The 14,810-nt window shown below is 45.8% G+C and overlaps 1 protein-coding gene across 1 annotated transcript; it reads right to left on the bottom strand.

The window, feature by feature from the left end:
* Positions 1-13,025: 13,025 nt before the first annotated feature.
* LOC311202447 (olfactory receptor 14C36-like) lies at positions 13,026-13,949 on the bottom strand (the record flags this gene model as incomplete). The annotated part of the gene is made up of 1 exon (XM_084277032.1): positions 13,026-13,949. One exon carries the CDS (start codon positions 13,947-13,949, stop codon positions 13,026-13,028), a length of 924 nt encoding a protein of 307 aa, XP_084133158.1.
* Positions 13,950-14,810: the final 861 nt, after the last annotated feature.

The following is a 14,810-nucleotide window of genomic DNA, read 5'->3' as shown; positions in this document are numbered from 1 at the left end:
GCATCCCCAGCAGCGTGACCAGCAGGTCTGGGTGGGGGTGGGGAGGGATTCTGCCCCTCTGCTCCTCTCTCAGTAGACTCCACTCTGCAGTGGTGTTCCAGCTGGGGGGTCCCCAGGATAAGAAGGTCATGGAGCTATTGGAGCAAGTCCAGTGGAGGCCATGCGGATGATCCAAGGGCTGGAGCACCTCTGCTCTGGAGACAGGCTGAGGAAGTTGGTGTGGTTCAGCCTGGAGAAGAGAAGGCTCTGGGGAGGCCTGATTGTGGCCTTTCAGTACTTAAAGAGAGCTTGTAAGAAAGATGGGGACAGACCTTTTAGTAAGACATGTTGCAACAGGACAAGGACAAATGATTTTAAATCAGAAGAGGGGAGATTTACCATCTTGAATACTCCTGTCTTGACTATGTCTGCTAATAACTGACTGACAAAGGTAAAACCAGAGCTTGAACTGTGCTCTCATGTAGCAGCATATCTGTGCTGTAGCTAGTGCTGTGCTATTGAGGGTTAGTACAGTCTTTCTCCCATTTATTCCAGTCAACCGTATGAGCAAATGCAAGGTGCTGTATGTTTCGATGTCTGTGCTTGAAGGTAGATGCTTTAACCACAAATAGAGTGCAAGGATTGAATAGGAAGAAGAGGTTGCTTACTACTCTTATCTATGTTACAATGACACAAAGACTTTTACTGTTACTTGAATGTGCTCATTGTAAAGAAGTTAACTTAAAAAGCTCCCTAACATTAAGTCTTTTCATGGAGAACAATTGCAGCTGTCACAAATCAATGTGATTGCTCTAATCAGACCATCAGTGCAATTCAGGATGGCACAGGCAAGCAGGACTCTCTGGGAAGCATTCAGGCCAGTAGGGATGGCCAAGAACTTGACATAGTAGAAAAGATGCAAACCAACAAGCATAAAAAATATTTTTTTCCTACCAGGACCTGAGAAATATGTGTGAGCTATGTCAGCTTATGTTCTTAAAACAAACCTATATCTTGATTTTTTTATGTGTTTTTAAAGGGAAAAGAATCACATTTGGTATCAGGCATATAAAAAGTCGGAACTTCTTGTCATTTTCTATGGTTAGCTGAATAGTTCCATTTGATTCAACCCAGAAAGACTAAGGCTGGCAAAGTGTCCCCATGAAACAATGGGATACATCCCTAGGAGGAGGGATGGGGAGATGTTCTGGTTACTTCTATTGCTGCTTGATCCTTCTTTGTTCTATTTTTACTTCTAAAGACTGTTAGCAAACAAACAAAATAAAAACGACAAAAGCTTTAGTAACATTATATTGAAAAGAATGGTTTATTTGTTTTAGCAGATTCATAATGGATAACAGACCAGTGTCATTTGTGTTCAGCAGCCTCATGGAGAAATGGAGCATAAACATGAAGGGTTTTGGTTAAACCTTTAAGGGTTTTAGGACATAAACTACACATATGCTATACAGGAGACAATACTCAAATAACCCTGTACACATATGACAAACACTCAGACTATCTATAACTATCTATAACAAAAACTTGTTACCAGTGAAAGATGTGAGCCACCACTCCCTGAGCACGGCCTGGCCACCCATGGCCTTATCAGATGCTGGGAATTACTGAGCAGAAGACAGTTGTGTTCAACAGTATTGCCAGTAGCCTGGATATACTGAAAGGTCCTAGGCTTTAAACACTCGCAGTCATATATTTTTGCTAAGTAATCATAAAAACATTCCTCAGTCTCTGGGCGAATGCAATGAGCATGAACTTGATTACAGGAAGTTCCACCTAAACATGAGGAGGAACTTCTTTCCTGGGAGGGTGGCAGAGCCCTGGGACAGGCTGCCCAGAGAGGCTGTTGGGTCTCCATCTCTGGAGACATTCAAACCCCACCTGGACGCTGTCCTGTGCAGCCTGCTCAAGGTGATCCTGTTCTGGCAGGGGGTTGGACTGGATGATCTCCAGAGGTCCCTGCCAACCCCCATCGTTCTGCAATCTTCATGTGATTCTGTGACGTGTCTGGTTCTTGCTCACTTGGTAGCAACAATGGCCTGGTATGTCTGTGCTCGAACTGTGACATTCTTGTTCCCTCATTACTCTGGAACAATAACAACAATTGATCACCTCCAGACAGCCTGGTACACCTGTACCTGGGCTGCGGCCCAGCGTGGGTGATGCCAGAGACGTTCTGAGTCTGCGCAGCAGGTGGAAAGCACCAGAACATGTCACTGTCCGAGCTGGGCTGGAATGGAAAAGTGCCTGAGAAAAGTCAGTTACCTCGGACCCCATAAACAGCAATTCTGAGCGAGACCCTTGGAGCTGTCCTCCTGCATCACAGCAGGCTGTGACCAGCATCTCCCCACCCTGAGGTGGGACACCTCGGAGGCACAAACAAAACTTGCAAGAATCACCTGCCAGGGGAAGCCGGGTTCTCGGGTCCCAGCCATCACCTGCCGGGAACGCTGATGCACTGTGAGTATTTATTCTAAACGTGAAGAGGAAAATTTCAGCTACAAGCAGCCTTCATCTGCCTCACAACTTACATATGTGTTTAAATACACACACTCGTGGCATAGAATCATAGAATCATAGAATGGTCTGGGTTGGAAGGGACCCCAAGGATCACAGATCTCCAACCCCCCTGCCACAGGCAGGGACACCAACCTCCAGGCCTGGATCTACACAAGGCTGCCCAGGGCCCCATCCAACGCATATAGCACTGGGGACAAGTATTTCTGTTTATTTGTTTGCACCTATTTGTCTTATGGTTTATGTTTTTATATATATATATATATATATGTGTGCGTGTGTCTAGCTATACACTCTGATTTAAGATACCTTCTAGCAAGGTAGCGTGAATCTTGTCATCTTTGGATCTGTAATTAAGTAGCTGTTGTGATCATAATATATTTTACAGATTACCTGTAAACCTTTAAAAATAGCCAAACATTAAGTGCTGTTAAAATTTAACCTTTGATTTACTTTATGCTATTAATAAATTCCGAATTGACTAAATTGTAACTGTGTCAAACACCTCCATCCGCAATGCACCTGGAAGCCGGAGCACTGCCTTGGTTTCACATTCTGATGGAAAGAGCAATGAGTGACTGTAAAGGAAAGAGCAGCATTGAGAGTGGCAGTGATCCAATGGAAATGGGGTAGCAGCTCAAGCAACAGCAATGTTGAGAGCTATGCAGATCGATTTGAATAACAAAGCTGAAATCTGAACGTATATAATCTCGCCTCTCTCCCTGTCCCTTCTCAGCCTAATCAGAGCATTTGTGCTAACTCATCAGCTGATTTAGCTCTTTTCTTGGGAATTTTCCTTGCAGATCATAGGGTCACCTTAAGTGATTCAGCCGGTCAGAGTCACCAGCTGTTCAGAAAACAGGGTGGAGATATTATCTCCCTTTAGGGTCTGGGACTTGGGTATTTGTGTTCTGTTTGTTAAATTTCTGTTGACAATCTGTGTGTAGAGGCCTGAAACAGAAGGATTTCAGAAATACATGGTGTTCCTAGCAATAGCATGTCAATTTTTAATCCCCACAGCTGTAAAAAACAGGCAAAAATCATCCAACTCATTCTTGCAACCTGCATTGAATGTGTTGGTGCTGCCAGACAGTTTCTCTGGGTTTTACAGTGGTTGTTGGGTAGAACAGATGGGAGAAGCTTCTCTTCTGAAACCCTCTTTGAGTATTTTCAAGGTGATCAGGCAGTTCCTTTTTTCTTCAGAATGAGATTTAACACTTTGAAAAGCAGTGGGGTTTTTCCCCTCTGACACAGACTACATATACCCAATGGCATGGATGACTTTACATTCATTTTTATCTGGCCTGCAGGTCACTCATTATCCTTGATCTACCTGTTCATCTAAACTTCGGATGAGCTTTGATGGAACTGGGATTAGGTTTGGAAATGAGCTGTTGAAGCCTGTCAGTCACGTCTCAACTCTACCTTAACACTCCTGGATGAAATACCGATGTCCCAAGGCATAAACATTCTCAGCAACCTATGCATTCAGATTGAACTTTCTGAATTTGCATGCCCAGGTAGAAACCTGAGAGCTTTTCTCCCAGGTAAGCTGATCCCAGCAGGATTGATGCAGAAGAACTGGCTGGTGCTGTTTCTAGGAGCTTTTTATAAAACGGTGAGAAGCGAGAAGCAGCCCGTGGCCCAGACCTTGGAGCAGAGCAGCATGGACCTGCCCAGGTGCCCACTAGATGGAAGTCTTACCTGGTTCTGCCCAGGGGATGTACAGGGTCACCCCTTGCAAGGAACAAAATGGACTTGAGAGGACACAAAACACATCTCAACATCCCTTACATCTGCCTTCCCCTGCCACCAGCCCCACTTGGATCAGAGCATGGCTGGGGGACCCACACCCCACTCGAGGCACTCGGCTGGCACACTGCACAACCTTCTGTCACAGCATTATGTTACCAGACCTGCACCAGAGTCAGGCAGTGCTGGGCGAACGGTGAGGGCAGGGAATGACAGCAGTCAGTGGCAGTATTTTTTTCAACTTTTCCCACTACAGTCATCTCCCAGAACCCAAGAGACCATTTTTCCCCTTTTGTCTGTTTCTGCCACCATATTCCCAGCTATTTCTTCATTCCTGCTCTCTTTTTCCTTGTCTTCCCAAAGATGAAGCACTGTACAAACATTGTCTTCATTATTCCACCCACCCCCAGGAGCCGCCCAGTTGCTAATTCTGTCACAGCTGCCCTGCTCTCTCCTGGTAACTTCTCCATTCCCACACTGAAGTTGTTTTTCCTTTTTTATAATCCTTCCCAAAAAGCTTGGCCGGCTGAGCAATTGGTCTTACCTTTCTCTCCTTGTCAGTAATCTCCACATCCTCTTTTTCCTGCACTGTTGTCTCAGGTCGGATTATGCTTATCTTCAGTTGGAAGCTCACCAGGGCCAGGGAGTAGGTGTAATTATGAAAGGGATGATTAAGTCTCATTACTCTGAAGAATTTACAGTTAATAATGTTCTTAAGCAGCCAGATGAATGTGTCTTGAACTGATGCTATAGGGAGAGGGAAGAATTACTATATAACATTTTTGTCTTTGCAAAATTATTTTTATATTTAAATTATACCTTATTATTTTCCTCCAAAACATGAAAAAATCCCTTATAATCTTATACTGACTTTAATCTAGAAAAATAAAAACATGTCTGTTCGGGGCAAGGTGCTGCACAGGATTCTGTACTATGGGAGAGCACCGTGTGCTGCTAAAACTGTGTTTGGCACGATAAGTGTCATGGTTGGAAAAATTCATAGTATCAAGAGCCCATGTACAATTCACACCATTATTGACCTGAGGCAGCCTTCTTGTTACAGCCACCACTCCCTCAGTTATTGGCAGGACAGAGAGAGCAGCGCTATGTGATAGGTCAAGAACGTTAGCAGAAGACTTTGAAGGCTCCCAGTGTTCTGTAAAAGAGGCCCATCTTCCTCCCAGTCGGTGAGGATTGACTTCAGTGGCTTTGCTCTGACAAACCTAGTACCTACAAATTTTATCCTTGGCTTATTTTTTTTTTTCAGTAAATGAATATTTGGAGAAATCATTTGGCACTTTAACATATAATTAAACCCATTTTCAGTGATGCAAGACCTACTGGTTCTCAACAAAGTAGGTGTGGAGGCATCTCTGTACCTATGTGGCTGTTGCTCACTGGTCAGGTCTTGCCACTTCCACCCTTCTCTGCTGAGCACAGTCTTTTCACTTGCATTCCTTCTGTGATGACATCTCTTCCCAGGCAGCTGAAGCTTCCCTTTCTGGGTGTGCAACACCACGGTTTGTCCTCCTTAACATCTGCAAAGTGCTGAGGATGTATTTCAGCATCTCACAGTGTCGCAGCTGCAGTGATCCTGTGGGAAAACAAGCTGGGATGCAGGAAACCAAGCTTGCCGAGCTGCTCCTGGTGACCCAGTGACAGACAGACAGACAGGCCAAAAGCCTGCAACAAATGTTTCCTGCAACATTTATATAGCCCAGATACAGCGACAAAGCAGGGGCCGTGCAGTGAAGCATTCCAAGTGGAACATGGGGAATGCAACCATGCAGGAGAAAGAATTATGGAGGGAATTGAGCTGAAGACTATGATGATAAAGCTCTAGTAAAGGTGGTTGTGGTCATCTGCAAATGTTTGATGTAAAGCTGGGGTTGAGCCTTTTACAGATCTGCTGGACAGACAAGCAGTGTGAGCAAACAGGAAAAAAGAAAACTGAATAGAAGAGAAATTCAACCCCACGAACATCACTGGAAACATCATCTGTCTGCCAGAAGTGCAGAAAGAGGAAAGGGCCACCTCAGCATCTGTTTCTCAAAGCACTCTGGTTCCACTCAGTCTTAGGTTACATAACCTATAAATAGTTTAATGGAGTACAAGGGAATGAGGAGGCCATGGTATAGCCTCACTGAGGTGTCTCCAAAGGTCCCTCACAGATCTCAGTCTTCTAATTTACTTTCTTACTGCCCACTCTCACCTCGGTTGTAATTAAGAAATTACACTGCAGCCAGAGCCTGCTGCAGAACCAGGCAAAAATACTGGGGAAATGAATCCCTTTCTTCATCTGTTGACTTTGTCAGCTTTTGGGGAAATGGGGGAGTTTCAGTTCTGCCCAAGGTGAATCACTGGCATAGAAAAGTCCTTAACAGTGATGTGCAGCCTTAGCTCTCTGTAGCCAGCACATGCACTCAAGGGACCTTCGAGCTGACAGTGAATTTGCTTGTTTACAGAAACAGCAGAAACAAGCAGACTTCATTTTACCCCACAAATGTTTTATTTGTGTAGGGAATTTTGGCACATGGTGAGTGTTGGGACCATGTTATAAACTGAGCTTATGTTCCAAGTTGTGTATTTTATTCTAGCCTCGCATATAAAGCCACGGGGTTTATATTTGTTCAATCGATTTGTCTCTTTCTACCTCATCCTTCAGTATTTCCTTCAGAGTGACATGGGTTGCCAGGCTGAAGATGTTCATGGTTCAATCTCAGCTCTTTTCTAAAGGGAATAAATGCAAATGTCTCTATGCAAATTGCAACCTTCTGGTCGGTGCCTTTGAAGCCAGCAGAAGAACTCAAGATACCTGATTACAGTTCATCTGTATGTCAGTTTGTTAAAAATAGGTATGATTTTTCTAAAAGCAGGAATCCTCCTGGCTTTGTCTCGCCTTCCAAGACTTGGGTGGAGAATCCATTCTCTTTTCTCCTTCCTACACTTCCTCTTCAGTATTTCCTTCCTGCTTTCTTTTGCCACAGTGGGGTGGTTTAGCCGGCAAAACCACAACAGGCAGTGTCGAGATAACAGCCGCAACCACATGAGTAATATGGTTAGGGGGATATCCTGCCTTTGTTCTGCTGGAAAGAAGCTGTGGTGGACAAGAAATAGTAATTGTATGTGCCAGGCTCAGGATCGTGCTCTCTATCCCCTGCTTATTCCTGTTAGGTCAACAGGCAGTGGAGTTGGCTGGTGAGAGCTGTGGAGGCAAGGTCAGTTGTGACCCTCCAGCCTGGCACGCCTCTTTGTTCCTCACTGGAGGGCAGCTGCCGTGCATGGGCAGATTTGCCTGTCTTAAGGGCTCACATGTGGGTGTGGGCTGAAAGGTTTCTGCTCAGTGCAAGCTGAAGAAATGAAATGTGCAGCCTGAGGGTTCATTCAAGGTCAGGCTTGAGGAAGCTTTGAGCAATCTGATCTAAATGTGTCCCAGCTCACTGCAGGAGGGTTGGACTCGATGGCCTTTAAAGGTCTCTGCCAACCTAATGCAGTCTGTGATCCTGTGACTCTGAGATCTGTAGTCATAGCTGGGAGAAGGGTAGTGAGGCCATCACACACCAGCAGTTCTGCATAAATGGAGAAGCAGCAAAATTGGAAAAGTTACCCAGAGAGGCTGGGAGTAGCTGAACCAAGCTATGGGAGAACTCTCTGTAAAAAACTTCCCCCGTAATATCTAATCTAAACCTTCCTTCATTTAGTTTTAATCCATTCCCCCTTGTCCTGCCATTGTCTACCCTTTTAAAAAGTTGATTCCCCTCCTGTTTGTATGTTCACCTTTCAGTACTCCATTTCCCTTCTCTGGACCTGCTCCAGCACCTCAATGCCCTCCTTGTAGTGAGGGGCCCAAACCTGAGCACTGCACTCAAGGTGCAGCATCACCAGTGTCCAGTACACGGGACTATCATTGCCCTGGTCCTGCTGGTTCTGCTATTGCTGATACAAGCTCCAACTAAAAGTTTCCTCCAACTACAAGTCTTTTGGTAGATATGGTTAGATGCAGCTTTCCTTTCCTGACAGAAGAAGAAAGCAAAAGTCTAATTTGAATTTTGTTCATATTTTTGTCAACTGTTATCTTTTTTTATGTGTTATTGATGGCCCATCATCATATGGGGAGCCCTGGTCAGCTACTGTGGGGCATGTGCTAAAAGGAGAGTGCACCTCTTCCCTTGCATGGTCCTAGTGGTCAGTCTGGCAGGCTGATCCTATGGGTGGAGGCACCTAGTCCAACAGACATTACTTAGAAAAAGCTGTGGCATATCTGCTTTTATCCGTCTATGCAATTAATTATGTTTAGAGCAGCAAGGAATTTGACTGCTGGGTACCAGCATATACTTCTGAAGTACCACACCTCTGGGGTTTTTATAAATGTAAATGCTTTATAAGCAAATCTCTCTGTAGAAGGGACTTGACTCTTGCTGTGTACCACCAGTATCTCCAGTGGAGACAGTACAGTTGTACTTGTCTATAACTAGTGTGAATGGGTACCTGCTACACAGCCTGAAAGTGTACATCCTATGCCAATGCACCTCTACGTCTGCCCAGAAAGCTGCTTTGGAAAGTAATTCAAAGGTCTAAAACTGCAGTGGGTACAGAGAGTATCCCATTAAGGTCTAGTTCTTTAAATGGCTGCATTTAACAAGGAGCAAGTAACTTGGTGCTGTGTTTCTCTGTTCCCCTGAGCCTTCCCACAGGGGCTCTAAACTGAGTAGTAAGGCATTTTATTATATTTTAATTGTGGATTTTAACATCTAGTGAAAACACTGCCCCCATAAATACATTAGAGTGATCCCCTTTTGATATGTCTGATGGTTTTTGTCACCTGGGGTTGCTGCCTTCTGGATTTGGGGGGTTGGTTGGTTTATGGTTTCTTGATAGCCAGTGTTTTTAATCAGTTCTGAGAAGGCAGCATTACCTTAAGGCCAGAGCAGAGGGACAGACATCAAAGGGTAAAGACTAAGGACAAGGACAAAGGTGTGAATCTATTTCTAACCAGAGGTATAAAATCAGAACTGACTGCTACAGTCTTTAATCCACACAGTAATATTTCCAAGTGCTAAAGTTGAGCCCTGCCTCAGTTACCAGCTGCTGACATTGACCACAATGATACATTTTGCTTTCATAAAACAGTTTAATTATGAATAATGAGAATTTAATATGAATTCAATTTCTTAGTAATTAATACAGCAATTATAGAAGATGTCAATAAAATCTGTGACTTCCCAAAACACATAAACTGAAGTAACACTCTACAACCCCCCCTGTACCTTTCTGTTCCATAACTCATTAGACTTTTTTTCAGCTGGGCTATGGATCACATGCGACTTCCTTTACCATACCACTGCCAGGGAGCTGGCTGGCATGCAGCATTGTCCCTGAAACAATAAAGTTTGTACTGAACCTGCAGTCAGTATGGTTTTCCAAGGTGAATAACTCAGTAACAGCAAGCTTGTTATTAAGCAGGCACGCTTTAATACAGCGCTGGGCAGCACTGTGGATTGTTCTGCCATGAGAGCTCCAATGGGTTAGTTAGCATATGAACATCAGTTGTATGTGAACATCAGTTCACAAATTTCATGCATATTCATCAGATTTCCTGGAAAGGATGGTCCTGTGCTGATGTGTTGTTGGAATTCATTTACATAGTCCAAACATGTGCAGTAAAATTAGGGTTAGGGTCTTTTCACCCTCCAGTGGTCATCCATAATCTTCCTCACACTGTCTGCTAGTTGACCTTCGGGCTTCCTTTGTCCATAGTCATGGCCATTCTTCAGCCCTGGATTCCCTGCTCCACCTGACAGCAGGGAGGACTGTAAGGGAGAAGATGATATCACCTGGGGGTTTGTCATTAGCAGCATTCCCCCTTATCTGTCTTTGTTCACGGAGAGGTTCACTCCTGTATGCTCTCTCTTTTGCTCTCTCTCATGTTGTCTGGGCCCATTGAAGCCAAATGGAAACCCTCTGGCTTGACTTTAGTCAGCTGAATAGTGGTTTGGTTTGGGCATATTATCTGTTGAAGGAATTCAAGGCTCACCCAAACTTTTGGTTCTTTGATTTATGCAACACTGCCCTGTTTAGTCTCAGCTTACAGGACAACTCAGGTTTGAGCAATCTACACAGCTCCCCATGGGCTGTCTCTGCAGAGATAGGGCATCGAGACAGTCCAAGGCAGAGTCACTTTTATAGCCCCCCATAAGTCTCTGGTGTACTAGAGCCAGGCGATCCTAAAATTCCACCAGTGACCTGAGTCACAGTTTAACTACTTAGATGTTTTCATTGGCCAATTTAAGGGCATAAGTTTCTTCTGCACACTTCAGTGAAGTATTCCTCAGTTTGTAGGTGAACCCTTACCTGAAGGAAAGATTTTAACATCATTATTTTAAAACAATTTGGCAGCAATACTTATTACAGTAACACAAATTATAATAATGACTAGTGTTTGGAACAGATTAGTAATCCACCCATAAAACTCCAAAACATATGTCCCAATCAAGTGTCCTGTGTCCTTGATGGGGTTCTGCAGCTCATGTGTAACATCAGCTGTCTTCCACATCTTCTGGAGTTTTTCCCAAAGAGGTAGTGAGTGCTTTTATGCATCTGTGTCAGTTTGGTGAGGCTGTGCTGCTGAGACAGTTTCTTTAAGCAGCAGTTAGAGTTTTCTGCCAGCCTAAACTATAAACAACGAGCAATTCAAGGCCAGAGTTGAGGCCTGACAGATGGTCGAGCGCCTCTGAGAATCACACAGAGGAGAAAACAACCCGGCAGCAGCTGCATTTTGCCAACGGAGAAGGGAGTGAGAAGATGCAACGAGCTGTGCAGACACCAAGGCCGGGGAAGGGTGGGGGACGATGCACCCCAGGTGCCGGAGAGAAAGATGCCCCTTCAGCCCCTGGAGAAACCCATGGAAAAGGCAAAGACCCCCCCCCCCGCAGCCCGTGGAGGGGCTCCACGCTGGATGGAGCAGGTGGTGACATAGAGAAAATGCTGTGACCCTACGTTGGAACAAGCCCCTGCCAGCACTTGCAGCCATGAGGAGAATCAGAGACAGAGAGACGAGTGACAGAGAGATTTGCACCAGAACAGGTTTGCTGGGGGAGGCTGGTGACCCCACAGAGGACTGGGACTGAGAGACACTGTGATTTATGACTGCACCCATAGCAGTGACCCACGTCAGGGCAGCCGATGAATAAAGCCCTGGGGAAAGGATTCACATTGGAGAAGTTTGTGGAGGACTGTCTCCTGTGGGTGAGACCCCATGGTGCAGCAGGGGGAGGGTGTGGAATGAATGCTCCCCCTGCACACCCTGGCCAAGAAGGAAACCAACTTGCAAGGGACAGACTGAACCCCCCCATCTCACAGTCCCTGCCCCGCTGTGCTGCAATGGGGGGGAAGAAGGGAGTTAAATCATGACTAGAGTGAAGTCTGCAAAGAAGGGAGCGGGGAGGGAGGTTAAAGGTGTTTTAAGATCTGGAAAAGGAAAACAGCTCATGGCGATGTAACCGAGAAACCCATTTTCTCCCAGTCCCTGTCCCCCTGTGCTGTGAACAGGGGGGAAGAAGGGAGCAAGATCCTGACTAAAGTCTGCTAAGAAGGGAATGGTGGGGGGAAAGTGTTTTAAGATCTAGTTGCATTTGTTTTAAGATCTGGTCGTGCTCCCAACTCCGTTTTTTTCCCTTCTTTGTAATAAAGTAGAGTAGTTTCTCTCTTCTTCCCTTTATGTTGAGTCTGTTTTGCCCATGTCATTGCTGACATTATCCGACTCTGGTGTCACTGTCTGTGTAGTGCAGTGTAATAAATTAGAGAGGTTTTTTTCCTTCACTCTGTGTTGAGTCTGTTTTGCCCATTGACGTTGACTACAGAATGATCTCTCCCTGTCCTTATTTTGACTCCTGAACCTCTTAATATATATTTTCTCCCCCGTCCAACTAAGAAGGGGAGTAATACACTGACATTGGTGGGTGTCTGGCCACCAGACAGGGCTAAACCACCACACCATGATATCTCTCTCCTCTGCTGCCTGCTATGGCCAAACAGCATGTGAAGGGGGGCAATTTTCAGAGGAGATTCTCTCCCAGAACAGTTTGAATCAGATACATAGAAAGGGCACTTATCAACACACTGACCTTCTGACAGAACAGTTCATTTGACTTCTGAATGATGGGATGTTTTCCAGCTCTCGGAATACAAAGCAGACCCCAGAGAGAGCTGAGCAGCATCTGAATGAACAAAGAGCAAGCAGAGGTGGAAATCTGTGAGCAAAATGAAGTGCATAGGTCCAGTCGGTCTCTGGAAAATATCAACATAGGCTTGGCCATATTGTCAGGAGAGTTGGAAACACCTGAATGTTGAGGGAGAAGAAAGAGAAAAACTGATAGTAATGCATGTACAGCAGAAGGTGAGTATTTCTTCTGCTGCCATGGGTACATATCCTGGAAATTCCCTTTCAGACCTGGTGGAAAATCATTGCCACTTCAGACAAGTAGTCAAGTGATTCATATGATGAAGATGTGCTTATATTTTTAGAAATATAAGGGGAAGACACACAGGCAGACATGATGCAAAGAGAGCAGTGTCTGGGTCTCATAAGACCAGGAGATACTGCCTTAGGAAATGGATGAAGGTGCACTATATTATTATAGCTTAGACAATTTAGGAAGCAAAAAAATGAAACCAACAACTAAAAACCCTACTAAATAGAGATTGGTCCTAAAATGAGTTACAAGGCCAGTGATATGCAAGAAGATGCACTTAGTTGCTGCTTAAAAGCATCGAATCATTAGTTTCCACAGGGCATCCTTGAGCTCCTGGTTCCTCATGCTGTAGATGAGGGGGTTCACTGCTGGTGGAAACACCGAGTAAAGAACTGACATGACCAGGTTGAGAAATAAGAAGATGGATGGGGGCTTCACGTTGGAAAACACGGCAGTGCTGACAAACAGGGAGACCACAGCCAGGTGAGGGATGCAGGTGGAAAAGGCTTTGTGCCGTCCCTGCTCTGAGGGGATCCTCAGCACAGCCCTGAAGATCTGCACATAGGACACCACAATGAACACAAAACAGCCAAAAGCCAAACAAACACTGGTCACAATGACTCCAAATTCCCTGAGGTAGGCATCTGAGCAGGAGAGCTTGAGGATCTGGGGGATTTCACAGAAGAACTGGTCAACTGCATTGCCCTTGCAGAGGGGCAGGGAAAATGTACAGGCTGTGTGCAGCACAGCATGGAGAAACCCACTGGCCCAGGCAGCTGCTGCCATGTGGACACAAGCTCTGCTGCCCAGGAGGGTCCCGTAGTGCAGGGGCTGGCAGATGGCAACGTAGCGGTCATAGGCCATGACAGTGAGGAGACAGTACTCTGTGACAATCAAAAATACAATAAAAAAGAGTTGAGCCACACATCCTGTGTAGGAAATGGCCCTGGTGTCCCACAAGGAATTGGCCATGGATTTGGGAACAGTGGTGGAAATGCAGCCAAGGTCTAGAATAGAGAGGTTGAGGAGGAAGAAGTACATGGGGGTGTGGAGGTGGTGGTCACAGGCTATGGTGATGATGATGAGGCCATTGCCCAGGAGAGCAGCCAGGTAGATGCCCAGGAAGAGCCAGAAGTGCAGGAGCTGCAGCTCCCGTGTGTCTGCAAAGGCCAGGAGGAGGAACTGGCTGATGGAGCTGCTGCTGTTGAACATCTGCTGCTGTCAAGTGTGGAGACCTGTCCAAGGAGGAAAAGGTAGTGAGAAATTAGGGAAATCTTCCCCTGGTTGCAGAGTCGGGAGAGCTACTGTGTCCATCAGCCCTGGTCTGAACTTCCCTGTTCTGGGCGCTCTGTCATCACAGCCTGCTGTTCCCCATAGAATAAACTGGACAACGCAGAACTGAGGAATCCAATCTCCCAGGGCAGAGCTCTAAAGCCCTCCTGCGATAGATCTCAGCCTCCTGACAGAAAGATGATTACAGGGCTGGAGCACCTCCCCTACGGAGATAGGCTGGGGGAGCTGGACTTGTTCAGCCTAGAGAAAAGAAGCCTGTGGGGGGACCTCATTGCAGCCTTTCAGTACCTGAAGGGAGCAGAGAAACAGGAGGGAAATAAACTTATTCAAAGGATAGACAATGGCAGGACATGGGGGAATGGACTAAAGCTAAAGGAAGGAAGGTTTAAATGGGATATTAGGGGAAAGTTTTTTACAGAGAGAGTGGTGAGGCTCTGGAACAGGCTGCCCAGAGAGGTGGTGAAAGCCCCATCTCTGGAGGTGTTCAAGTCTAGATTGGATGGGACCCTGGGCAACCTTGTGCAGATCCAGGCCTGGAGGTTGGTGGCCCTGTCTGTGGCAGGGGGTTGGAACTCCATGATCCTTGAGCCCCTTTCAACTCAGACCATTCTATGATTCTATGATTCTCTCAGCCAGGAACACTAATTGCAGCTGCCTACTCACAGGTGATGAGCAGTATTACCACAGCTACAGTGCTGAGAAATCTTATGCATGGGGCTCCTCTCTGCGACACAAGGGTCCCTGGGAATGTGGTGCGAAGGAGAGATGCAGCCTGCAGAC

Source organism: Gallinula chloropus (genome assembly GCF_964237585.1).
Source record: "Gallinula chloropus genome assembly, chromosome: 30".
NCBI classification, from domain to species: domain Eukaryota; kingdom Metazoa; phylum Chordata; class Aves; order Gruiformes; family Rallidae; genus Gallinula; species Gallinula chloropus.
Note: the sequence above shows the minus strand (reverse complement) of the source record. Positions and strands in the feature narration are given on the sequence as shown.